The sequence below is a fragment of the Heloderma suspectum genome, chromosome 2 (assembly GCF_057233095.1).
Source record: "Heloderma suspectum isolate Gila_16-S chromosome 2, 16-S_ref, whole genome shotgun sequence".
Lineage (NCBI taxonomy): Eukaryota > Metazoa > Chordata > Lepidosauria > Squamata > Helodermatidae > Heloderma > Heloderma suspectum.
This window is the reverse complement of record NC_139459.1, coordinates 276570593-276597203: the sequence shown is the minus strand read 5'-3', so window position 1 is coordinate 276597203 and position 26611 is coordinate 276570593. Positions and strand designations below refer to the sequence as shown.

The 26611-nt window shown below is 45.6% G+C and overlaps 2 protein-coding genes across 5 annotated transcripts in view; one reads left to right on the top strand and one right to left on the bottom strand.

The window, feature by feature from the left end:
- The window catches only part of SNCB (synuclein beta), a 31882-nt gene extending 17884 nt beyond the window's left edge, over positions 1-13998 (top strand). For both annotated transcript variants that reach the window (XM_084839351.1, XM_084839352.1), the window contains exons 3-6: positions 8203-8244; positions 8785-8903; positions 12325-12414; positions 13209-13998. In XM_084839351.1, coding sequence (XP_084695477.1) covers positions 8203-8244; positions 8785-8903; positions 12325-12414; positions 13209-13241 — 284 coding nt within the window. In that variant the 3' untranslated portion in view covers positions 13242-13998. The remainder of the gene's footprint in view (positions 1-8202; positions 8245-8784; positions 8904-12324; positions 12415-13208) is intronic.
- An 11987-nt stretch (positions 13999-25985) lies between these two features.
- Positions 25986-26611, bottom strand: part of LOC146354614 (glutamate dehydrogenase, mitochondrial-like) — a 42614-nt gene continuing 41988 nt past the window's right edge. For all 3 annotated transcript variants that reach the window (XM_084839341.1, XM_084839340.1, XM_084839342.1), the window contains one exon: positions 25986-26402. In XM_084839341.1, the coding sequence (XP_084695467.1) occupies positions 26286-26402 (117 nt within the window). In that variant the 3' untranslated portion in view covers positions 25986-26285. The remainder of the gene's footprint in view (positions 26403-26611) is intronic.

Genomic DNA, 26611 nt, shown 5'->3' with positions numbered 1-26611 from the left:
CATCTTTGCTGATCAAAAACTGCGAGCTTCTACCCTGTGAGCCCTGGCTCCACTACACCACTGAGTGCCCCTGAACATAGACAGAGCGTTATTTCGCTGCTGAGTACCAACAGTGTGCTGCCACACATCTAGATCTGAGGGGAGAGCTTCCCAAGTGTCGTTCCGAGCAAGGCTGGAACCCTTGAATCTCTAATGCTACTCCAAATTATCGTCTCATGCTCTTTGCACACTCCAGACAAGTGTCGAAAGTTGCAGTTAAAAATGGCCTCCTGTATGAGTCACTCCAGGTTCAGGTAGATGTTGATACGTCAGCTGTATCCAGAGAGCAGGTACCCTTCACAAAGGAAGGCTGCTACACATACCGCTGCTGCTTGGGTCACGAGGCCCATCCACGCTGTTGCCATTGGGTGTCCGACACAGCAGTTAATGGTGAAGCAAGCCCTAGTGATGCTGACAATCACGTTGTCTTAAACGGAAGCATCTTCACAGAGGTTCACCCACACAGCTACACTGTGGAGTATACTAATAATCCATAGTACAGCCAGGTAGATACGGAGTCTTTAGGGCAGGGATGGGCAACATCTGGGGGTCGCTGACCTGCATTGTCACTGTCCCCCCGAACCCACTGGGGCCTGCACCCCTCCCCCAACAAAACTGCCACTGACAAAATTGCCACCAAATTTGCTGTTGTGGCAGCCGCAGAGAAAGCAGCAGTTTTGCAAGGAAAGGAGGTGCATGGGGAATGTGCATGATGTTTGCAAAGAAGGCAGGTGCTTTCTGGGCACCTTCTTTTCTTGCAAAATTGCCACTTTTTTGCCATCGCCATGGTGACAAATTCAGTGGGGGCATGGCGGTGCAAAACTGGCTCTGCTTTCGGGTCTTGGCAGACTCAGCTACTCATCTTGTGTGTAAATTAACATCTTGCAGCTTTTCTTCATAATCTCACAAGATAGAAGCTGATGGATGGAAGCTTTAATTTTGATAGAATGCCATGACTGAAGAACCTGGCAGGCCCTAGTTACACCTACGCTTTTCATCTGACCTTTGCGAAGATCTGAAAATGAGGAACCCCCCAGTTTATGATACATAAACCAGGCTCCATTTTACCTTTTGGGTATCTGGAGCGTAGAGGTAATATACCTTATTTATTTTTACATTTCAGTCCCACCTTTTTTTCTTTTACAAGGAACCCAGGGTGGCTTACATGGTCCTCCTCCTCTCCATTTTAGTCTCACAACAAACCTGTGAGGTAGATTAGGTTGAGAGTCAATGACTGGTCCAAAGTCACCCAATGAGCTTCATGGCTGAGTGGAGCCTAGAACCCATATCTCCCAAGTCCCAGTCCAGCACTCTAACCACTACACCACACTGGCTCTAGTTGTTTTCATGCCCTTGGAATTCCCTACTGTAAGAACTTGCTGGAAGATCTTCACACCTCACAAAAGATTGACGTTTATAGAAAGTAAACATTAAATACAGTGTTGTTCCATCCCTCCACTCCAAGCACCGATATGCAATTTACAGCTAAACGCAAGAAAATAACAGAATCTGTGCTTTTTCTCTTAGTGCTATGCTTAATTCTAGCATAGATCCCATTCCAGTAGCTCAGTTATCCTTTCCTGGTGGACTGGATAGGGGAAAAATCTTGTTTCAAGGCAGAATAGCCATACTCCTGTTCAACTAAAATAATCAGGGAGGATATGTTGTGCCAGCACTGGAGATGGGGAATGCACACTCTTCCAATAATAAAATTCCCTTTAGAAGAGGGGAATATTCTTGGTGGGTTTTATTTTTTATAAGTATGGGAGGGCCCCCACGCTTCAGTGGTGCTTCTAAGAAAGCAAATAATGTAAAAGATTTGTTTATTTAGGACATTTATATCCTGCTTTTTGTCCATCATGGAATTCCAAGGTGACATCTTGGGTGGTCTCCCATCACTAATGGGAGTCACTAGCCAAGTCACTAACCAGACTTGGACCTGCCTAGCTCCAGCCAGATCCTGCACCCACAGTCCACATCCTAAGCTTTGAAAACAGGATGGAAGGAGAAAGGAGCAGATGGGGTTGTATCTCTTATTCCTCGTGATGTCACAGACCCTGTCCAATAGGTGCCTATGACAACTCAAGCAACTACATTCCAAACACCATTCACAATTGCAATTTCTGCTCTCTAGCTCTGTGTGTGTGTGTGTGTGTGTGTGTGTGTGTGTGTGAGAGAGAGAGAGAGAGAGAGAATATCATACTTTTCCAGTTGTGTGTTAGAATACAATATACTTTCCAGAAAAGCACTACCTTGAAGCAAGAAATCTGAGGTCCCTGCCCCACAGGAGTAGTATGTATGCATTGTTTGTATATAAGCATGCTCGTCAAAAGCACGCGCGCACGTGTGTGTGTGAGAACTTTGTCAGTCAGCAGAATGTTGTCCTTGACATCAGCTGGATGAGAATCTTTATTCCATGTCTCTTTCACAATAGCTACTACTATTTTGTTGTTGTTGTTATTTTTAATGTGGGGCCCAAAGAATGGTCTATGCCTTAGGGCACATGATCCTGTTACATTGTTAGAACTAAGAGTTCTGGCCAGTGCCTGGATAGAAGACTGCCTGAGAGCCTGATGTAAAGCTGCTTGGAGCTTCCTAAGGAAGAGCAGTCAAGTGAAATAAACACAATAAATAAACACAAAATAAAGCCATTGCCATTCTTCCGTGTTTCGTTATCTCTTTAAATGACATCAGAGACCACTCTATGGATTATGCTTTTTAGGTGTACACCTAAGTTCCCCCCTCCCTGCCCAAGTACAAATGTAAAAAGGTAACATGTAAATGCAACCATCAAGCATTTTGAACCGCTTGTACTGGACCGACATGTCTGTCGGAACTATGATTTGACTGTGGCTTCCTGTTGATTGGTCACTTGATTATTGTTACTCAATGACAAACCCAGATATAGTGGAGTTCTGGAGGATTTAAATGGTTGTTTACAACATACGAAATGGTCCTTTGGCTTGGAACAAGCCTTTCCAGTCTGCTGGGCTCCCACCGAGCCTTGTTTCAGCTCCAGCACAAGACCTTGCCATACTACCATAATAGTTCCCTGGTTTTGCAACTATAGTGCTATGCTTCTTTACATTTCAGCAGCTGATCATCTGTCCTCATTTTGTTAATAAGGCTCTTCTTCTTTTATAACCACTGTACCATGTTTATATAGTGCCAAGATGTGCTAGACAGCTTTCAGCTCCACATATTTAGAACCAGGGACCCTTTCCTTCCTACATCTGCTGCCTACTGCTCTCCCAGATTGCTCTAGAGTAGATTTCTGGCTTCCTTCTCAGCCGCCATCTCTTGGCTGGCTCTTGGGATTGCCTGACCAGAGAGCTAGGCCCCTGGAGACTTGAGCTGAGGCAGGGGTGGGGAACAGATGGTCCTCCAGATATTGCTGGACTGCAAATTCCATCATCCCTAGGCAGCATAGCCAATAGTGAGGGATGATGGGAGTGGCAGTCCAACAACATTTGGAGGGCCACATGTTCCCCACCCTAATCTAAGGGGCAAGCTACAAGTTGTACCCATATATGTCCATTTATTTATTATTTATTTAAAATATTTCTTGGCCACCTTTCAGGGCAGACCTGTCCATCTTGGGTGGCCCTGCACGGCATAGCTTATGGCTTCACTGAGTTACACAAGCCTCTTCGCCACAACAAGGCAGTGATCCATGAAGGGGGTTAAAATATTAACAACTATTTAAAAAGCTGATTAAACCCTGACAGCTATTTCTTGTCAGGAAAACAAACTTTGGGAGTGGGTGTGTTGGAGGGAGGAAGCTGGGAGGAGTACTAAAGACTTGTCCACATCCGCCACTTTCCCATTGCAATACCCCCCCCCCCGGCACTTTGGGATTCCAGATGTTTACTCTTGCAGTGTATCTCAGGAATCTTGCAAGGGAGGGAGTGGCTGGGGTGGGGGCTGGCATTAGAAAAACAGTGGGTAGAGGAAGGATTCGACCCCCCACCCCACCCTTTGCTGAAAACTGCCCTCTCTCAGGGTTGCTTTTCCCTACGAGAAGCAGCTGCATTTAAATTTAGGCCTTTACATCAGGGGTGGAGAACTGGTGGCCCTCTCAATGTCATTGGACTGCAACTCCTATTAGTCCTGCCCAGCATAGCCAGTGGTGAGGGATGATGAGAGTTGCAGTCAACATCTGGAGGGCCACAGATTCTCCACCCCTGCTTTTACATGTACTGTGTAGTTCGGCCCTAAGCTAGCATTTTCCTCAGCTGCTCACTAACCATTCCTTCACAATAGGGTGTTCGTGTTACATGTCCAATATATAGCCATCAGAGTGGCCCAAGAAATGGGTGGTACCTGAGACAGACGTCTTGTGAATCCAATCTGCCTGTATCTCTGTGCTGTCCCTCTTTCCCAATTCTGATGCTTCAGGCAGATGAGTATTGGGGTCATCCTACCATTGCTGTCTACTTTCTGCATGTTATGCTATACTTTGCACAACAGCAATGCCTGGAACACCTAAGGTGCTCAGCTCTATAAAGAAACGTCTAGCAAGACAGTCTCTGCTCCAAACAGCTTACAAGCTGTGCTGAGACTTATGTTCTTGTCTCTGCTCAGCCACAGATTCCCTACATGGGCCTGAGCAAGTTATACTGCAATCCTAAGTGTATTATTCAAGTCCCACTTAATTCAATGGGTGTTATTCCCAAGTACGTGCATTTAGCATTGCAGCCTAGCACTGCAATCCTGTACATGTATACTCAAGAGGTAAGTGCCACGGAATTCAGTGGGGCTTTCTCCCAGACCCATTGGAACTTGCAGAGGATTGCAGAGTCTCTCCCTGGATTGATATACATTACAGCCTCCTTCTCCAACTTGGTGCCCTCCAAATGTTTTGGACTTCAGCTTCCATGCTGGACCAAGCTAACATGGCCAATGGGAAGGCTGGGAGGACCCCAAGTTAGAGAATGCTGCACTACAGTCTTAATGGTCATTCCCTTTCACCAGGGAACTGTAGGTCTCCGAGAGGGAATTCTCAGCACATTAAACTACAATTCCCAAGATTCTTTGAGGGCAGCCCTGAAAATCAAACTGGAATAAAAATGACAGATGTTCGTAATGTGGAGATACCCTGAGCCTCGCTTCCCCATCCATACAAAAATACTAATTAACTACTTCACAGGATTGAAAATGTATTTGTTTGAATACTTTAAAGCCCACAGCAACTAGCAATAATAAACAAAACACTAGAAATGGGTGTAAAGAGATACCTGCAATCTTATACTTATTTACCTGGGAGTAAGTCCCACTGAACTCAGTGGGGCTTAGTTCTGAGTAGACATGTATAAGGTTGCACTTTAAGAGGCCAATTCTCACTGAGGTGGTAATCTTGTGTTTGTATTGTACCACTTCAAACTGCAGGTCAAGGTTGACAATGGAATGCTTTTCCACGTTTGGGGTAAATATTCTGGCGTAGCTGTCTCCCTCATATGCTAGTAAGCGATGTGAAAGGAGGATAGACATTTAGGGTGGTTCAACATCAGGCTAGGTTTCCTAACATGTGACTAGAAATACCATATCATATGTAAAGAAAATGTGCAGTCTTGAGCATTTGGGTTCTGTTTTAGAGAGTCCTGTGTTTCTAGGCTTGTTCTGATTAGATCCTGTGAATGTAGTTTTAAAACCCACATGACAGAAACACTGTAGGTTCTCACACCACTGCTACCACATGCGATGGAACATTTAAGTCCCACTTATATTTCTTTCTGTGGAACTCATGGCCACAGTAGTTAATAAAGTTCCCAATTAGAATTCACCATTAGGGAATGCTACCTCAGCTATACCACCTTTAACCACTGCCAACAAAATAAACCCTCTGTGCCTGAAAGAAACTCAGTAGCCTGGCTCCTGACAGGCATGGATTGACATCATCGCTAGAGACAACCTTTCAAAATGAACAGTTAAGAGTGCAATCCTATGTATGTTTAGACAGAAAAAAGTCCTACAACTCTCAGCATGCCACAGCCAGGATGGGTGGCTGGGGCATGCTACGAGTTGTAGGACTTTTTTTCTGTCTAAACGTGCATAGGATTGTACACTAAGATGTTTATTAAGGGGAAATATTTATAAAAGGGAATAAAATATCACTCTTCACATAATAGGTTGAGATTGCTTAAAGCTTCTTAAATTAAGCAGGCTTCATTATTCCTAATAGGTAAGTGAGTCTGCCCCAGCTAAATAAGCTTTCGATAGCTTTTCCTTCAGACCAGATTTCACTAAACTCCACCCCAACCAATTCCTCACAGACAGGAACAGATGCTGTACACCAGCCTTCCCCTCCTCCAGTTTTTCCTGCTTTTTCTGGCTTCTAGAATGGAAACCTAAGATGTATTATGTATACTTGGTTTGCTCATAAAATTATGTTTGATATATTAAATGTAAAAATATAGTTTATTCAGACAATAACACATTTATTGAACTAGCTTTTAAATATTTTTAATGTAATAAGCAAATCAAGTTATACATAATAAATTTGGGGTTAGATCCAGATCCTTCATTATGCCAGTGGAAGGACACTGCTTGCAGAATGGGACTTCCACAGCCTTGCCCCTCCCCTGGAGCCCCCCATGCACTCTCCAAATCTGCTCCAGAGGTCCCACAAACCTCTGGAGCAGATTTGGAGGGTGCGTGAGGGGCTGCAGGGGGGAGGAGAGGACACAGAAGTCCTATTCTGCAAACCATGTTCTTCCACTGGCACAACGAACGATCTGGATCCAACTCTTTATGTTCCTAAAGTAACTAAGTGTTTTTAGATCTGTAAAGAGTGCTAAAAAAGAAGTTTTGCATATGTTTTCCATTCCCCCCCAAATTCTGGTTTTCTTCCTGACAGGCCCCCCCCGAAAAGCCTAGTTTTTTTCCATGGCTTTAATGCTTCCGGACATTTTACATCTCTAGTTCTGAGTCCTGGGCTTTACTGGGCCTGGCGAGCTAGGATGTGCCCTTTTGATTCAGGCAGGCTTGTGTTGCAGCCTAGATGATGTTCTTGAAGCCCATAGTTCAGTCTACCTAATCTGCAGTAGGGGTAAGCATGGAGTAGGGGTAAGCACAGGTGGTCCTGGAGTAAGACACGGGAGCCTGACTGCCAGGAGTCTCACTTTGAGAGATGCACCTGCACATTAAAGTGGCCAGAAGCAAAGGAGGACTGGGCTCCTCTACCTTTAAGACAGAATTTTCAGTAGGGGGAACATTTTGTGCTCTTGTGTGACAAGCTAAATCTGCCAGTTCCCGCTCAACTTTTAAACATACAGGAGCCCTACCCTCCTTTACTTTCAGTCACTTGACATACAAGTGTGCCTTGCTCTTGAGTTAGTCTTTACCAGTGACATAAACGTTTACGACATCGGTTTTATTTTAATCAGTTGACATGCCTTGTGATAAATCCTGAGGTGCCAGCTGTGTTTCAGCATCTGTGCACATATTTAGATTCAGACACCTTTGGTGTGCCTTATGACTCTACACTGCCCTTTCCCCATGTGTTCCCTGCCCCTCTTTTCTTGGTGGTTCTGCAGCTCACAGGAACTGCTCCTGCTTCAAATTGGCCTTGTAGCAATGCAAGCATAGACGTCATCCCCAAAGGAAGTCATCTCAACCTTATTTGGCCAGAGAGGTGCTTGAAATAGCACTTCCAGCCTCAGGCTGCAGCTCACAGAGAAAACAATAAGCAGTCTGTGAATTTGAGGCCTTCTGTCAATGGCAGGCCTGTGAACCTTGCCTGTCAGGGAGTGGGTCCCTGGGAGCATACATTGGTCCGGTTCCTCAGGCGTTCCTGAGGCAGTCACATGACCTGAAACACCCCCACCCCTTGCCCCCCTAATGGTGCTTCTCTTCCTGAACAGCTTGTGTTCTGAATTTCCTCCCACATTCCTTGAAAATGCAACTTGAATAGGATTGACCAGACTAAACAGGATGGATGAAAGATGAGCTGCACGAAGCGCCACATCATGTAATTTTTATCCTACAAGAAAATCATCTCCCTGAAAGGAGTCTGTGGCTGGGACAGGGAAATGTGGACTGGGATTGAGGGGCATTGGCTGAGTTGCTGCTTCTTATCCTGTTGGCTGTTGCCCTGTGCATTTCCCCCCACTGAAACAGCACATCTCTGGCGCTTTTAATTATTCATCCTTTCTTTCCCTTTAGGAAGCATAACTCGGGAAGGTGTTGCCCAAGGTGTGGCCTCAGGTACTGGCTGTTTGTTGTCTCCCCCCACCCCCTGGATTGGCTTTGTCTAGTCAGGGAGTGGGTGGCTAGAGAGATCTCCAGCTAATAGGACAGTGGTGTCACTAAAGCCCCTTATGTAACTGGACCCAGGACAAAGCCTTCCAGCTGCTTCTCACAAGCCTGCAGAGCCAGCTGAAGGGATTGGCTTCAACCGCAGCTTTCGGGGGAGGCAGGCATAGGAACCTGAAAGGTTTGGTGAACTTGAGCCAGCAAAGTACTGGGGTGGGGAAATGAATGGGCTTTCCTAAATGCATAATAGGTGGTGAAGCAGTGTGAAGCCCCAGAGAAGGCTGATTTCATGGACCACATAGGTAGATGGCAGAAGAAGTTTATATGTTCAATCTGTTTACTACAATAGCCACTAGTCACTACAGCCTTCCAGATGTTAAGATCCACATACCATGTACAGGGTGTGAAAGGCCACGTAGTGTGAAACCTGTATAAAGAGCTAATTGCATGGTCTCATAAAGACTGTTGGTTTCCCTCACCTGGTGTTCATAGTTGCTGAGAAGACAAAGGAGCAGGCATCCCAACTGGGTGGAGCTGTCTTCTCCGGGGCTGGCAATATCGCAGCTGCTACAGGCCTAGTCAAGAAAGAAGAATTCCCCACTGACCTAAAGGTGAGCATCCCACACCCTTCAGGTGATTCTGAGAGCTGTTACGAAATGGTCTGCAGCCAGTGGTAATACAAATTTCACATCAAAAGAAAGGGCAGCTGATCCCTAGAATCTGTTGGGGAAATGACAATAAGTGGAATCTGGGATTAGTGCAAGATCCTGCCTGCCTAGGTTCATCACATGAAACAGAATCTTGGCCACAGTATTGGGTTTGCTGCACCCTGCTCTTGGCACAACACAAGTGCATTAGGTTGAGCAGCGAAAGAGGAAATGGCAATATGTTTATGTGACAGGGACATGAGAATCCCCAGGTTGCCAGTCATTCTGACATCTGTCAGATTGAGAGAGCACAGACAGCGTGGGCAGAACAGGCATCCCTGTGCACAAGAACAAACACCCATGCACGAGGTTGTGTGCCACATGCCATACAATAACATGTGAAGAACCTCCATTGGAATATAATGCAAGTATGTCTGCATATCTCCATGCCAACAAGTGTGCACATTCAAAAGGTGTCTTTGTATTTGTGTATGCCAGAGTCGCACATTAGTGTGTCTTCATGTGCTTAATCTTGGGGGGGGAGGGATGTGTATGTTTGTGCTGGCATGTGCTCAGAAGAATGCCTACGTGCACATTTGTCAGTGAATGTGTTTCACACAGTTGGGTGGGTGGACAGGCAGGATGCACTAAAATGGTCTGGAAGCTGCAAGGCTGGTCGATGTGAGGAAGGGCTCTTGAATCTTGCAGCCAAGCTGCCACCAGGCCGTTTGCTTCCAGCTTAGCTTAAAATAGCAGCAGCTGAAGATGAAATGAGGCCAGTGCAGCCGGGCAGGTGCAGGCGCTCTTTTCTACTCAGCATGGGGGAAGGGTACTCTGCAGTGGCGTCCCTGTCCTCCCCTACCTTTGGCAGCCCCTGTTCTGGGATGAGCAGGGGATGGGATGTTCCAAGACAATCACAACTCACCCCTCCCTCAACCTGAAGAGGAACCCAGATCCTTGGTGTCTCCAGCACCAAAAAAGCCAAGCGTTATAGGTCCACCAGCCACAGTGTCAGTAGGCCTTTGCAATGGAATTGGAGACAGGGAAATAAAATAGTTGAGTATATAAGACCTCTCAGATATCTAAACATGTGTAACCCAAGTCATCAGACAGATCAGCCCTATTACCTGAAGGGCATTCCTGTGCATGGAACAGAAAAGCTCCGAAAATGATGGGTCTCCCTTGCCTTATGGCAATACTATGTCAGGACTATCTGCAACTTCTAAACTATTCCCAGCCACTCATCTCTTAAATATGTCACCACCCACTCCCAAAAGCCCCACTTGAGACCAAGAATTGCAACTGTGACACGTACCACCTCTCAATGACTTAAGAGGCTCTCCGATATTAATAAATAACTATTTATACCCAGGGTTTGCTCGGGTAGTGTCACCACCACCACTCCCTCTTTGTCATATCCCCGTGGCTGAGCCTGAAGCACACTTGCGCTTTATAAATCTGGACACAGTAGGCAAGGTTGAGAATAAGGTGGCATGGGGGAGGTCTGTGAGGAAGGAATCTCTTATTATTATTTATTTATTTATTATATTTATATCCTGCCTTTTTTTCCTCTCGCAAGGAACCCAAGGCAGCTTACATTATCCTCCTCTTCTCCGTTTTAGCCTCACAACAACAACCTTGTGAGGTAGGTTGGGCTGAGAGTCTGTGACTGGCCCAGAGTCACCCAGTGAGCTTCCATGGCCGAGTGGGGACTAGAACCCGGATCTCCTGGCTCCCAGACCAACACTCTCACCACTACGCCACACTGGCTCTCAAGATCACACCACAGGATTCAGAGAATAGTTAAAATGGCACTTACTTATTCATAGGCAAAACAGCAGGGTTTACTGAGGGAAAACAAGGATCCAGGGACCTAACCTATACTCAAGAGAAATAAAGAAACTTGCTGCAATCCCTAGTTACACTGACTCTAACCCTGGGATCACTTAAAGGCTGGCACAATGAGATGTGGGTGACACAGGCAGGCGGAGATCGAACCCCCACTTTCCTTCTCTCAGGCTAACCCCCTACGCCCAACTGAGAAATCCCAGCAGTCAGTGAGGCTGTGCCGTCTCCCGCTCCCCTCCTTGATTCTATCATGGAGGAGGGGCCTCCCTCTTAACAGACAGCTTGCCTGATCACTTTTTACAGCGACACTAACATAAGGCTATTTTATAACTGGCAGCTGAGAGTTGGGGAAGAGCTGCTTTTGTAGCAGTTGCTGTTTATGCCCAATATCTAGAGTAGAAAATTAAAACTGAAATGCAGAAACATTCTGGCCCAAACAGATCCTATGTGGCCCCCTCTAAGGAATGGGGCCTGCTCTAGCACAGAACTAACTGCCAGAGGCAATGCCCCAGGCTGGTCCTTGAAGGTAGCTTGGCCGAGCCTTCAAGAATGAAGCTGGAGTTTCTGCTGAGACATTCCAGCGAAGCCCCAGCATACTCGTGTGGCAGAAAAGACATATTAATGCCTGAAGCCAATCTATAAACCTGTCTGGCCTTTGCCAACAGGGCCTGCCTCCTTCCCTCTCACTGTGTAAACATTTGCCACAGGTCACAGGACTCTGGGAGAAACAAAAGGACTCAGTGGGTCCATGGAGGTTGTCAGGCACAGTACCTGTACTGGAAAGGGGGACCCAGGAGGGGGGTTGTGGAGGAATGCTGAATCACTCCTGGGAGTTCTTGACACAGGCTGTGTGAGCACAGCTCAGGTATGATATAGGAAGAGGCTGCAGATTGGCAATCAGGGTCAGCACAACTATAAGGTAGGTATTAGCAAGGGTCAAATCTTGTCCCCTCTGTAATAGCTGGCCACTTGCCTGCCCTGAGGCAAGAGGTTGTGACCACGTAACTACCCATCACTACCCTTTCAGGGGAGAAGTGGAAACCTGGCCCTGTACCAACCTCTCCTTCTACTCCTAGTGGCCCTCCTAATATAACTAATTGATGACCAGGGCTATGGGGCACATCATCCTCTTACTCCACCCACCCCTCTCTTCCCCAGTGCTCAGTGCTGCCAACAACCTGGTCCTTTCATTATTAAATATTTTTCAAAATAGGACTATAAAAGATGTAGAACATATAGAATCATAGGGCTGGAAGGGGCCTCCAAGACCCATCGAGTCCAACCCCCTGCTCAATGCAGGAAGCCTGATTCCCAGGCAGTCTCCCATCCGAGTACTAACCAGGGCTGACCCTGCTTAGCTTCCGAGATCAGGCACATCCAGCCCTTTGCTGGGGACACACATCTTGACTTTTATATAGATCCCTGGGCTCCCACAGCACCTAAGGACAGTTGATTATGGCTATGTTGGGGCTTTCAGAGGGCATATATTGGGAGGGTGCTGCCAGCAATGACTAATCTGCTCTTCTGTTTTTGGCAGCCTGAGGAGGTTGGGCAGGAAGCTGTGGAGGAGCCACTGATAGAACCACTGTTGGAAACTGAGGGTGAGAACTATGAAGAGCCACCACAGGTGAGAGGAGCAGAGTTAGAGTAATCTGATGAGGAAATGGGGGTGGGGGAATTCTGGGAAATAAAGTACATGGAGCTTCCATCAATCCCCTGAGGGACAGATCCACATGTCCCATCAGATGCTAATCCAAGGCAGATGTGTTCTGTATCGAGAGCACTTGCAAGCCGTAGATGGGGAAGGGTCATGGCTCAAGTGGTAGAGCGCATCCTTTACATGCAAAAAGTCCCAGGTTCAATCTCTGGCATCTCCTTGTAGGGTTGGAAAAGAATCCTTCCTGAAACCCTGGAGAGCTTCTGCCAATCAGTGTAGATGGTACTGAGCTAGAAAGACCAATGGTATGAGTATAAAGCGGTTCCCTACATTCCTAGACAAGACTGAGGTGCAAGACACAAGGGAGATATATACTGGGAGGCCTCACTGTGAACATGAGGAAACAGGAAGCTCTCGATATGGTCACACAGGAGAGCAGGGTAGCTGCATCCATAGAAACTTTAGCTGGGCTGTTCTGTACTGGGATATATACTGAGCAGCCTGGAGAAAAGTTCAAATGTGGGAACTTATTAGTAGCCAGTTGTGAGACAACTATCAAGTGTGATGGTTGATGAAAAACCAGCCCAGCCAACCTAACAGAAGAAAGAGTGGATAACAAAGAACAGAATGAGTGAGCCTGGGAGCTCTGTCTCACATAAGATTATCCATGTGTCCTCTGCCTGGCCACCATCCAACTCCAATGCTGGGTTGTTTTGGCCTATGTCCTTCTTTCATCTCATGAAAGAATATTTGTTTCTTTTTAGGAGGAATATCAGGAATATGAGCCCGAAGCATAATGGCCATCCCTGTTCCCAACACTTCCACCAGCAGCACAATAACAATAATGACCCTCCCCTTCCCAGTCCTCATCCGCCTCTCCAAAGGAAGGCCTTGATGCAGATGGCGACGGAGAGGAGCTCCCACACCCCATCTTGTCATGAGTTCTTCCTTCAATTTTGCTCCAAGGGACCTCACTGGGATCTGTGTTTTATGTATTGTGCTCTTTAGCGTTAAGAGAAACAAAGAATTCTGAAGACAAACCCTGACCGCAGCGGTTTGTGTATGTGCGCGCATCTGTGAACCCGGTCTTACTGCCCTGTCTCCCTCCCAGCGCAGTAAAGCCAGGCTTCCCTGTGTCTGTAAGAAGCATGTTGTATCTTCTCTGTTTTTAAGCAGAGCATTCCATCACTTCAGCTGGGACCCCGCACTGGGCCTGCTGTACATTTGCTTGCACATGCATCACACCAACTCCACTCCATTACCATTGGTGAACTTTTTTTTATATCTCTGAATGGATTGTTTACGCCTTTGTGACCTCTCCCTTTCCTGAACCCTCTGGTCCTGTAACAGAGACTCCTGATTTTGACAGTGCAGAAGTTGTGTCTGTGTATCCCAAACAAAAGGACTACCCTCCCTTTCCTGTCCTTGGCGCTCTGTGTTGTGACTGTGGCATGGATATATACCTCCCACTGTCGCTGTGTGTGCAATCCTGGGGCAGCTGCCAGTGACACAGCTGCCCTTGTGTCCATGAATAAAGCCAACTCTTGTCTGTAGCTGCTTGTTTGCTTCCACATTGTTCACAAATCAGAGGGGAACAGTTACCTTGCTTTGTGTTGTGAATAAGGTGGCTTTTATGGGCCGCGTGTAGCAGCTACTAGCTTTTTAGGGGGCTGAGACAGTGTAACTGGTACTTCCTAGAGGCAGCAAGTGGTATTGCTTCTAGCAAAATAAACCAATGCGACACCAGCAAAGCTTCCTCAGCCTGAAGTACGAGTAGCCAGAAGCCACACAGAAGGCTCCCTTTGTAGCTGAACAGCAGGTGCACCCTTTTCTCACCCTTAACAAGCCAGGGATCATTAGGAAAGGGGTAAAAAATATACCTGTCAGTATTGTAATGCCCCTTTATCATTCTATAGGTAGCCATACTTGGAAAACTGTGTACAGTTGTGGTTGCTGCATTCCAAAAAGAATACTGTAGAGCTAGAAAATGTGCAGAAAAGGGAAACCACAATGTTCAGAGGGGTTAAGCGCCTCCCCTATGAGGAAAAGCTACAACATTTGGGGCTTGAGGCTTTTAGAAAAATGGTGAGTAAAGAGCGGAGGGACATACAATTGATGTTTATAAAATTATGCATAGTGTGGAGAAAGTAGATAGAACCTTTCTCCCTCTCTTATAAAACTAGCAGCCAAACTCTTCCAATGAAGCTGATTGGCAGGAGTTTCAGAACAGGCAAAAGACAGTACTTCTTCACACAGCACATAGTTTATTTATGGAATTCACTGCTGTAAGATCTGGTGATGGCTGCTAGCTCAGATGGCTTTTTAAACAGACTCATAGATAACAAATCTCAATGGCTACAAGTCATGATGGCTATATGCTGCCTCCACTTTTAGAAGCTGCATGCCGCCAAATTAGCAGTTGCTAGGTGACAAACGTGGGAGGGTGCTATTGCCCTCGTGCCCTTCTTGTGGGGTTCCCAGAGGCATCTAGTTGGCCACTGTGGGAAACGGGATGCTGAATTACATAGGCCATTAATCTGATCCAATAGAACTACTCTTAGGTTCTTAAACTGTACTTGCCAAAATATGCTCTTCTACATAGCACAAGATACAGAAGCCCTATCACCCTTTACATCTGGTCAACCTTAAACCCTAAGGCAACTGTCGATAGTCTTCTGAGGCAGTTATTTCTACATATTAATACAGACCGATTTATATCTAGCCTGCATATACCAGCTGGGCTGCTACTGGAGTCTAGTGCAGTTCCCCAGGCATTAGTCATATGCAATGTTGTACATGTGGCAGATTGGAGGTGGGGCGGGCGGGCGAGGGGAAGACAGCATGTACAAGTCTTGCTGAGCAAGGTATTAAAAGTGTACCTCTCTGTACATTTGGAAAAAGGCAAAATGCCCACTCAAAAGCTGTTCTGCAGGCAGGCTGCACTAGAGGGAAGATATTCTGTGTCCTGCATTTTTGAAAACAGGAGGAAATTTAGCATAGATTTTCTGAATAAATCCTTTTCAAGTATGAGCCGACGTCAGTGGCTGCTTATCCCTAATATACTGTCCAGCCATCATCAACCTTGCTGCTACAAGAAGCATTAGAAAAGGCATTATAGCAGTCAATTTTCACATTATTTTGCTCAATTATATATAGCTAGTAATTTGTGCATCCTCTATTTAAAAAAATGGTCTACCCTTTAAAAAAAATTGGTACAAACCTTACCCTTATGTCCCTTAACATTAGCAGGTCTTCTGGAAAAACGTTTTACATGCTCCTGTCTGTATAGCAGTCTATATTTTTTCCATTTCTTTCAAACACTGAAATAGACTAGTCAGGCCTCACTTTCCCTCGTAAATGCTATGATGATTATTGCCATAATATGCTGTGTTTGTACGTAGCTATTCATTCTGGTCTTCGCAGCCTATCAGAGTGATTGTATCTTGCCTATTTCGAAAAGGCTTGACAATGAGTGGAGGCCTCCACTTTGTGCCCTTCTCCCAGGCAGAAAAGACATAAGGAGTACCTGTCAGTGGGAGGCAATTTACTGTCACAATGGACACACTTCCAAAACAGGGCCCCATGGCCATATATCCGTAGGCAATTGTGGAGCTTGCAAACACAAAAGAAACAAAACCAAAAACAGTAGTAGAAGGAAGAAAAAACAAGAGGATAAAGACTGAAAGATAAAGCAGAAAAAAAACCCACTTCAGCAGTTGTAATATGAACAGCAAACAAGAGAAGTTCGCTACAAAGCTACAACAATGACGTTCAAAAGAGAACTGAGGGCATAGGCGGAAACCCACTGTGGAGATGCACACTGGGATAGTGGGGGAGGGTTACCGCCAAAAATTCCTCAGCTATAGAGGTTTCCCTAATACGACTCTGCACAGGCACAGACCCCATATGTGTGACGCACAGAGACCTTGAAGAAGAACATACACTTATTTGACACACATACATCAGGGTCACAGATCTGGATTAACTCTGAATCTTTTTAAAGTAGTAGTTAGATCCTGTCCAGTGTTCACAAATCTATCCTAGATTCAAGCTACATTGCTCTATTAAGTAATTCTAGGTTTTCTTTCTGAAAATCTCTATCTTACTCTATATTTCCAGCTAACATCTTCAACTGTCAACAAAACATTTATTTCTCCAAAATGTGTGACTCCACACTTAGTACTATTGTATTTCATGCAATTTATCTCATGAAGTCACTTGGTTTATCCTTCATAACTCAACCCCTAACATAAGGCCCCAACTGATAGCAGTCCCTCTCTTAGCTACCAATTAAAATACTGAATAAAACAGTCTCAAGATTGATCACCAAGGTTCTCCATAGATTATTTACTCTAACTTGGAAGTTTACATTCTAGCCAAAAAAACAAAATGTAATTACATTTATTAATTATCTGTGCTGATAATATGTACACTTTCCAGTGTAGTAGTGAGATGCTAACAATGCCCAAAATGTATAGTAGGGGAAGAAAAAGAACTACATTTCTGAGAATTGGAAAACTAGACCCCATCAGTGAAAGCCATTGATGTGGATCATAGGGTGACAAAACTCACAATGTGACAGTGGTGACTCATGCTACAAGTCATTCTAATTTAAATGAAGGGCTGGGAGAGTGGGAAACATGCTGTGGGAATGTCAATCCCAGTGACAAGCCTAATGTCTGGACTAGCTCACAGTCATCCAGGATAAACTGCAAGCTGGAAGTGAGCACATTGTGTTATAAATTAGCATGCAAACAAAATGAAATAATTGCCAGGTAGATTATTATGTAGGTAGAACCACATTCCCTATGTTTCTTTTTCTCTTTGAGTCAATTTATGAGGGTCTATTTTTTCTGAATCCTTTAAGCAGTGATAAAAACTTGCTCCCTGTGCACTAAATGTTATTAAACACAGGCATATTCAATGCACTTCCCAGAAACTATCTTCCAGGTACCACAACTCTAGGCCTATCCTGCTAACCAGTGGCATTCCCTTTTCTATAAATTCTATAGGCATCTGATAGGATGTTGGGTTGGGACATGGCTGGAAGGAGCTTTACTTGGAGAATTTGAAAAGCAAAAATTTCATTGCTAACAAGGCCTAAGATCTGTTTTGTTCAGCCACAAATTTGGAGGAAGGTTTACTTTTCCCTTCAGCCTAAAGAAAGTTTAGATTCAGGTGCCAATAACAAATCAGACATCAACAACTACAGCCTGAGCCACAAGACTCAAGATGTCCTGACACGATGCTTCTATTAGCAGCAAAGTAGTCCCTGTAAGAGAGTTGCCCAAGCCAAACTGCTCAGATTGCAAAGATCACAGTCGGAGAAGAAAAGTCTTGAACTAATGAGACCTGTATTAATCTACTGTGGGAAGAGGGAAGAGTCTACCAACTGAAAGAAGCAGCACTGTATAGCTTCACTACCCCTTGTCCAAAATTTAATTCTGGATTTTCGATGTGTTTAAAGAAGTAGCTTTATAGGGAGAATATGCATATTGACAGAAAGAGGTACCCAATGTTCTGCATGGTTATTGTTGTTGTTGTTCAGTCATTAAGTCGTGTCTGACTCTTTGTGACCCCATGGACCACAGCACGTCAGGCCTTCCTGTCCTCTACTCTCTCCCGGAGTGTGCTCAGGTTCATATTCATTGCATCGGTGATGATATCTAGCCATCTCATCCTCGGCTGTCCCCTTCTCCTTTTGCCTTCAATCTTTCCCAGCAACAGGGTCTTTTCCAGGGAGTTTTCGCATTAGGCGGCCAAAATATTTGAGTTTCAGCTTCAGCATCTGCCCTTCCAATGAGCAGTCAGGGTTGATTTCCTTTAGGATGGACTGATTTGACCTTGCAGTCCAGGGGACTCGTAAGAGTCTTCTCCAGCACCACAGTTCGAAAGCATCAATACTTCGGCGCTCAGCCTTCCTTACAGTCCAGCTCTCACAGCCATACATATTACTACTGGGAAAACCATAGCTTTGATTAGACGGACCTTTGTCGGCAAGGTGATGTCTCTGCTTCTTACTATGCTGTTTAGGTTTGCCATAGCTTTCTTCCCAAGGAGCAAGCATCTTTTAATTTCATGGCTACAGTCACCGTCTGCGGTGATCTTGGAGCCCAAGAAAATAAAACCTGTCACTGCTTCCATTTCTTCCCCTTTTATATGCCAGGAAGTGATGGGGCCAGATGCTATGATCTTCTTTTTTTAATGTTGAGTTTCAAACCAGCTTTTGCACTCTCCACTTTCCCCCTCAACAAGAGGCTCTTGAGATCTTCTTCGCTTTCTGCCATTAGGGTGGTATCATCTGCGTATCTGAGGTTGTTGATAATTCTCCCAGCAATCTTAATTCCGACCTCTGATTCATCCAGCCTGACGTTTCTCATGATGTACTCTGCATATAAGTTAAATAAGAAGGGCGACATTATGCAGCCTTGTCATACTCCTTTCCCAATTTTGAACCAATCAGTTGTTCCATGTCTGGTTCTTACTGTTGCTTCTTGGCCCTCGTACAGGTTTCTCAGGAGACAGGTAAGGTGGTCTGGTACTCCCATCTCTTTAAGGATTTGCCACAGTTTGTTGTGATCCACACAATCAAAGGCTTTAGCGTAGTCAATGAAGCAGAAATAGACTTTTTCTGGAATTCTCTTGCTTTCTCCATGATCCAGCGAATGTTGGCGATTTGATCTCTAGTTCCTCTGCCTCTTCGAAACCCAGCTTGTACTTCCAGTAGTTCTTGGTTCACATACTGCTGAAGCCTAGCTTGTAGGATTTTGGACCTTGCTGGCATGTGAAATGAGCGCAATGGTACGGTAGTTTGAACACTCTTTGGCGTTGCCCTTCTTTGGAATTGGAATGTAAACTGACCTTTTCCAGTCTTGTGGCCACTGTTGAGTGTTCCAAATGTGTTGGCATATTGAGTGCAGCACTTTAACAGCATCATCTTTCAGGATTTTAAATAGCTCAGCTGGAATACTGTCATCTCCGCTAGCTTTGTTGTTAGTAATGCTTCCTAAGGCCCACTTGACTTCACTCCCTAGGATGTCCGGCTCAAGTTCAGTGACCACACTATCATGGCTATCAGGGACATTCAGATCTTTCCTGTATAGTTCTCCTGTGTATTCTTTCCACCTCTTCTTATTCTCATCTGCTTCTGTTAGGTCCCTGCCTTTTTTGTCCTTTATCATGCCCGTCTTTGCACAAAACGTTCCCTTGAGATCTCTGATTTTCTTGAAGAGATCTCTAGTCTTTCCCATTCTGTTCTTTTCCCCGATTTCTTCGCATTGTTCATTTAAGAAGGCCTTCTTGTCTCTCCTTGCTGTTCTCTGGAACTCTGCATTCAGTTGGATATATCTTCCCCCTTCTCCCTTGCTTTTTGCTTCCATTCTTTCCTCAGCTACTTGTAAAGCCTCATCAGACAGCCACTTTGCTTTCTTGCATTTCTTTTTCTTCAGGGTGGATTTAGTTGCTGCCTCCTGAACAATGTTACGGACCTCTGTCCATAGTTCCTCAGGCACTCTGTCTATCAGGTCTAATCCCTTAAATCTATTTGTCACCTCCACTGTATATTCATAAGGGATATGATTTAGGTCATACCTGAATGGTTTAGTGGTTTTCCCTACGTTCTTCAATTTAAGCCGATATTTTGCAAGAAGCAGCTCATGATCTGAGCCACAGTCAGCTCCAGGTCTTGTTTTTACTGACTGTACAGAGCTTCTCCATCTTTGGCTGCAAAGGACATAATCAATCTGATTTCGATATTGACCATCTGGTGATGTCCATGTGTAGAGTCGCCTCTACCAAGGTGAAAAAAAGATGACGTGAAAACTTCTTTAGAGTCATGGGCTCATTTAGATTTCACTGAGAGACTGCAAGCAATGGAAATTCTTTATGTACATTCCTTGGTATGTTGTTCCAACAACTCATGTGATCATTACTCTTAAAGTAACATACCACTGATGATGTTGGATAAATAAAACATCACCATGCATACCAATATCACAAGCAGTTAAAACCACTGCTTGGTAGCTGAGAAACATCCTTGGAAGTATTCTTCTTAGGCAAGACAGAGAGGCTCCATTCGATTAAACCATAGAGAGATCATCTCTGGATTCAAACTCTAATTCTGGTATATTAGTGAAGATCAGCCAGCCTAGAGCATTTCCAGTTTAAAAAACCACCAGCAGCCACGGAGAATCAAAAGTGCCTCCTCCTGCACCAAGCCATTTGCCATACTGACTGCATTGTGTTTCTGGGATGATTTCTGCAGAATGACTGAGCAGTGAAGCTCAGGGTGACAGCAAATGACACTTCTTCCCAACACTCCACTGTAAGGAGGGACACATGCCATCAGAAGCACTGGTTATTTTCCAGTGATATGTTTACTAAATTTGCTGAAAAGTATTCTTCCTTCAGCTTTACTGAGGGACAAAGGTATTCTGCACACAGCTGAACCTGGCACATGCTACCAACTAAACAGGCCCCCAGGCTGCTAAACCTTGACAAAGCTTGTGATCAGCCAACCAAGCCTGCTGAAATCAGGAATGATACAATAGATGGCATGTTCATCTCAGTAAGGCCAAGAAGTAACTTTGACAACAAGCTCTCCACTAGCCATCCAATGGTATGTTCCTGTTTCCAAAAGGTTGCAGATTTATTGGAAAGGTTTCAGTAAAGACATGATATATCAACTCCAGCAGTAAGGATTCACAGAACCATTTTTTCCAGAATGGACTTTTTGTAATCATCTCACACTGGAACTCTATGGGCATCCCAGTGTTTTCTGAATTAGTAACATATGGTCCAATCACAGCCTAGCCCAACTGAGTCTATCTGGAAAAAAATCAAGTCTACCCAAATCATGCAGATCCAAAATCAGACAATATATGCCGAAACATTCACAAGACCATCTTCATTGTGAAACATTTTTAAAAAACAAACCCCTTGCTTTCCAGTGAGAATATGGTACTGTGAATCTACTTCAATCAATGACTCACTTCTCAGTATCAAAGTACGGATTTCTGGTGACGAACTGCTTTTCAACCTAACGATAACTGCAGGTGACAATGTGCAGAAAAATTATGTGCCAGCTAGGAAAGAGGGAGGAGCTGTCCGTCATACTGTGCCTGGAAGCAATATGACCCTAAACGTATCTGAACTTGGCATTCTCATCCATCACTTTTTACAACTGGGAAGACCAGAAGTGCTCATACAGTGTGAAGAAAAAATGATACTTAAACTTACAATCCTGAGGAATGGAAAAACTGTAACTACTTGGCATAGAATCATACGATAAGGGGCCTATAAGTCCATCGAGTCCCACCCCCTGCTCAATGCAGGAATCCAAGTCAAAGCATCCCTGACAGATGGCTGTCCAGCCTCATCTTGAATGCCTCCGGTGTGGAAGAGCCCACTACCTCCCTAGGCAGGCCAGTTATATGCCACAACTCCTGCCATTAAGTGTGTCTAGATCCCTAGGACACTGGTATTGGGACAACAGTCCTTTCAAGTAGGTTTAAAAATAGTGCCAACTATTTCACAGGGTAATAATCGGGGAGGGGGAGTGGCTGTTATCTACCGAGAGTCCTTGGTCTTCACCAGACCCCCTCTCCGGGAGACCAAGGTTGTTGAGTGTATGTACTGGAGGTTGGGCCCGAAGGGCAGTCCAGGGATTCTGCTCATGTACCGTCCACCCCGCTGCACAACTGACTCCCTGGCCGAGGTGCTTGAGGTGGTCTCTGATGTGCGTGTACAGTCCCCTAACTTATTGGTGTTGGGGGACTTCAACGTACATTCAGAGGCCATCCTCACAGGAGCACCTTGGGACTTCATGGAGACCATGGCTTCCTGGGAGCTGCACCATATTCTAACTGGGCCCATGTAGCCAGTCATGCACTAGACCTTGTGTTTGTTTCTGGAGAAGCGGGGAGTGATCTGGAAGTCGGGGGTATATCCACCACCCCCTTGTCATGGTCAGATCACTATCTGGTGATGTTAGACTTCTCGGTTCCACAACCCCTCCACAGGGGTGGGGGACCCATTAAAATGGTCCGCCCCAGGCATCTTATGGATCCAAATGGATTCCTGAACGCGCTTGGGCATTCTCTGGAGCATGCCAATGGCCACTCAGTTGAGACCCTGGTGGGTGGCTGGAATGCCGCAATCACTGGGGCATTAGATTGGGTGGCTCCGAAATGCCCTCTCCCCCTGAACAGGGCTCGGAGTGCACCATGGTTCAATCCGCAGTTATGAGCTCTGAAACAGGAGGTGAGACAGCTAGAGCGCCGGTGGCGGAAGTCTCGCTGCAAAGACGATCAGACACGGGCTAGAGCTGTATCTTCAGCCTATCATGTGGTGGTGAAGGCAGCAAAAAAGGACTATTATGCTGCCTCTATTGCGTCTGCAGAGTGCTGTCCCACGAGGCTGTTCCAAGTGGTCTGGAGCCTGGTCGGTCCAGTGGCTCCGGAACCACTGGAGCATTCTAAGGCCTCCTGCGAGGCCTTGGCAAGGCACTCTGCAGATAAAATTGATCAGATTAGGTGTGTTACTCTGTGCGCTGTGGATACAGTTAGTGAGCAAGAGGCAGCCTGTGGCAAACCGGTTTTGTGGGATCGGTTCCAGCTTCTTCCTTCTGATGAAGTGGACAAGGTGCTTTCATCTGTAAGGTCGACCACCTGCTTACGTGATCCTTGCCCATCTTGGCTCATTATGGGCTGCAGAGAGAGACTGGGTGAGGGGATCAGGGCGATGGTGAACACCCCCCTGGAGGAGGGAGTGATGCCATCAGCCCTCAAGGAGGCAGTGATAAGACCGCTCTTAACGAAGCCCTCCTTGGATCCCCAAGTTCTGAACAACTTTCGCCCAGTCTCGAATCTGCCATTTTTGGGCAAGGTGATTGAAGGGGTGGTGGCAATGCAGTTGAACGCACACCTAAAAGAAACCGATTATCTAGACTCATTTCAGTCGGGCTTCACGCTTGGGCATGGGACAGAAACAGCCTTGGTCGCCTTGGTGGATGATATGAGGAGGGCTCTGGATAGGGGTGAATGCTCCTTCCTTGTTCTCCTCGACCTCTCAGCGGCTTTTGATACCATTGACCATGGTATTCTCCTGGACCGCCTGGAGGGGTTGGGCATTGGAGGCACTGTATTGCGGTGGTTCCGGTCCTTCCTCTCCGGCAGGTACCAGAGGGTAGCACTGGGAAAGGAGGTTTCGGACCCGTGGCCACTCACTTGTGGGGTGCCACAGGGTTCCATCCTCTCCCCGATGCTATTTAACATCTATGTGAAGCCGCGGGGGCTATCATCAGGAGGTTTGGGGTGCGGTGTCATCAATATGCGGATGACACGCAGCTCTACCTCTCGTTCAAATCTTCACTAAGGTTGGCCGTAGAATCCCTGTCCAAATGTCTGGAGACGGTGAGTGGCTTGGATGGGGAGGAATAAGCTGAAACTGAACCCTGACAAGACCGAGGTACTTTTGGTGGGAGACCAGAGGAGGCTGGGGGATGTTGATCTGGTGTTGAATGGGATACGGCTACCCTTGAAAGACCAGGTCCGCAGCCTGGGGGTCATTTTGGACTCCCAGCTGTCCTTGGAGGCTCAGGTGTCAGCTGTGAGCCAGACAGCGCTGTATCAACTCTATCTGATATGGCGGCTGCGCCCCTTCCTTCCTGACCATCTGCTCCCATCGGTAGTACATGCCCTGGTTTCCTCTCGTTTAGACTACTGTAATGTGCTCTATGTGGGGTTACCCTTGAAGACGGTTCGGAAGCTGCAGCTGGTACAGAACGCAGCGGCTTGCCTGATTAAAGGCAGCCGCCAGCGAGATCACATCACTCCAGTGCTGAAGGAGTTGCACTGGTTACTAGTTGTTTTCCAGGCCAAATTCAAGGTGTTGGTTTTGACCTTTAAAACCCTATATGGCTCCTGCCCAGCCTATCTTAAGGAGCGCCTCCAGAAACACCAGACAGGCCGCTTAACAAGATCAGCCTCGGATGGCCTTCTCTCTGTCCCATCAGCCAGGACAGCTAGACTGGTAGGGACGAGGGAGAGGGCCTTTTCTGTGGTGGCCCCCACTCTGTGGAACTCCCTCCCTAGGGAACTCCGCCATGCCCCCTCTTTAATGAGCTTCCGCCGTGCATTAAAAACGTGGTTGTTCAGGCAGGCATTTGGGGTGGGTTAGGGTATTTTAGAAAATGTTTTTATTGTAGAATTTTATTGTGTTAAACTGTTTTATTGTATGCTTGTGCATTGCCCAGAGTGGCTGGGTGACCAGCCAGAGGGGTGATTAATAAATTTAATAAATAAATAATCTCTACAACACTTAAGCCAAAAGAAAAGATACCACATTCACAGTGTGAATATTTTCCACACGCCCATATATTGTTGCTTTGCTAGTAGTCTTTAAAACGCAACCCCCGTGTCTAGGAACAGTACATCTATGCTGAAGCAGAAGTTCCTCCTTCTTGCCATCCTTCCCCACCGAATCACTGTTATACGGCACTGGCACCATGGCTGCTTCTGGCTCCTGCTGATTCTTAAGTTCACTGTAATATGAGAAGCAGCCTTCAGCCATTGGGCAGAGCTGCTAAGCAAAATGAATAGATAACACTGTGTAAACAGTAACTTCAGCAGGTTGACTAGACTACACCTGTGTAATAGATAGTATGATATTGCTTCTAGACAAACATTCCATGGGCACCTGCAACCCCAAGTCAGCATACACACTGGCAACACGTTACAATCCTTGTGAGCAAGCTTCTTCATCAGGCTTGTCAGTAAAGAATAATGCTGCTGCTGAAAACAGTACAGCCACACAACAGGTATGCCAATGCTTGTATAATCAAAGCTGAGTAATTCTTTTCAACAATTCTGCTACAGTCACAATGCTCCACACAGCACTGCAGTTTTGAACTCATGGAGTATTATATTGATACAAAACTACCCAGAGTTTTGGGCAGCAATACACAGACCCTCTACCTCTTCAATCCTTCAACAGCCTTAAGACAAAAGGTGCAGTGAAGAAGTCGTTTGACAACATATCAGGAAGGACATAGGCTGCAACCAAAGTTGTGACTGATTCTGGTGGAAACATGATCTTCCTAACAGAGATTCAGGCACCGAGGAGTAGCAAGATAAGCTTAGCATCTCGTACCAAGCAGCACAATGCAGAAATAACAGTCAGGCCACAGTGTAGCTACACACTGCTCACCACTAACATATTCTGCAAAATGCAGTGTCTCAGGTGACAGTCACCTTTACTGTACCTATGAGAAAAAGATCTAAAGAGAATGCATGACAAAGGCATACCATGGCCAGGATGGAACAGAGATAACATAGACTATGGTGTGTATAGTACATTGTGGCATTTAAAAGAATATAGTACAGGGAATAACATATGTGCTAGAACTCAGAATCCAACCTTTAAGGCAGGGATAACTGAAGTCAATTCACTTGTCATGACGGTACTCATCTGCAGAAGATGATAATCAGAGCATTCCAAAAACACTCAGAAGCACATGGAATAAAATGATGGAAAAGAGACTCTGAACTCAATAGATGCTTAATTTCAACATTTACACTATACAATTCAGCAAAGCAGCAGCATCCCCAGACTACTGGCACCATCTACAGGTCTAAGATGAACTGCTCTCAGAACAAGTATGGCTTACAGCTGTGCATCAGGGTCACTGAGGGAGGAATGAGATACAAACAAAACGGAAAGCTTCCAGAACTCCACAGGGATACTTCAAGCCTGTTTTCTCATTGTGATGTTCCTTCTTTTCCAAGGCAATACACACTTTTTAGTCTTTAGCCAACAGACAGAAGGCCAGCAAGCAGGCAGTCTCAGTAAGTGAAACTTGACTCACTGTAAACCTTAAAGACCTTTTCAATGGCGCACACATAGGCAGCAGTTCTTTGGTCCAAACCTAGGTTGTACCTTGTGGCTGCATCCATGATTTGCTAGAAAATAAAACACAAACATAAGCAAACATCATCCCAGTTCTCTTGTGCTAAGACAAAAGTGCACAGGAGGTGGTTATAAGGAAATGGATTATGGTGCTGCTGTACTAATGAGAACTATTTTGATAGTGTTATAATGGATATTACAGAAGCATGCAGACAGATGATTAGAAAAAGTTAGAGATCTCTCACTATGTGATAATGAGGGC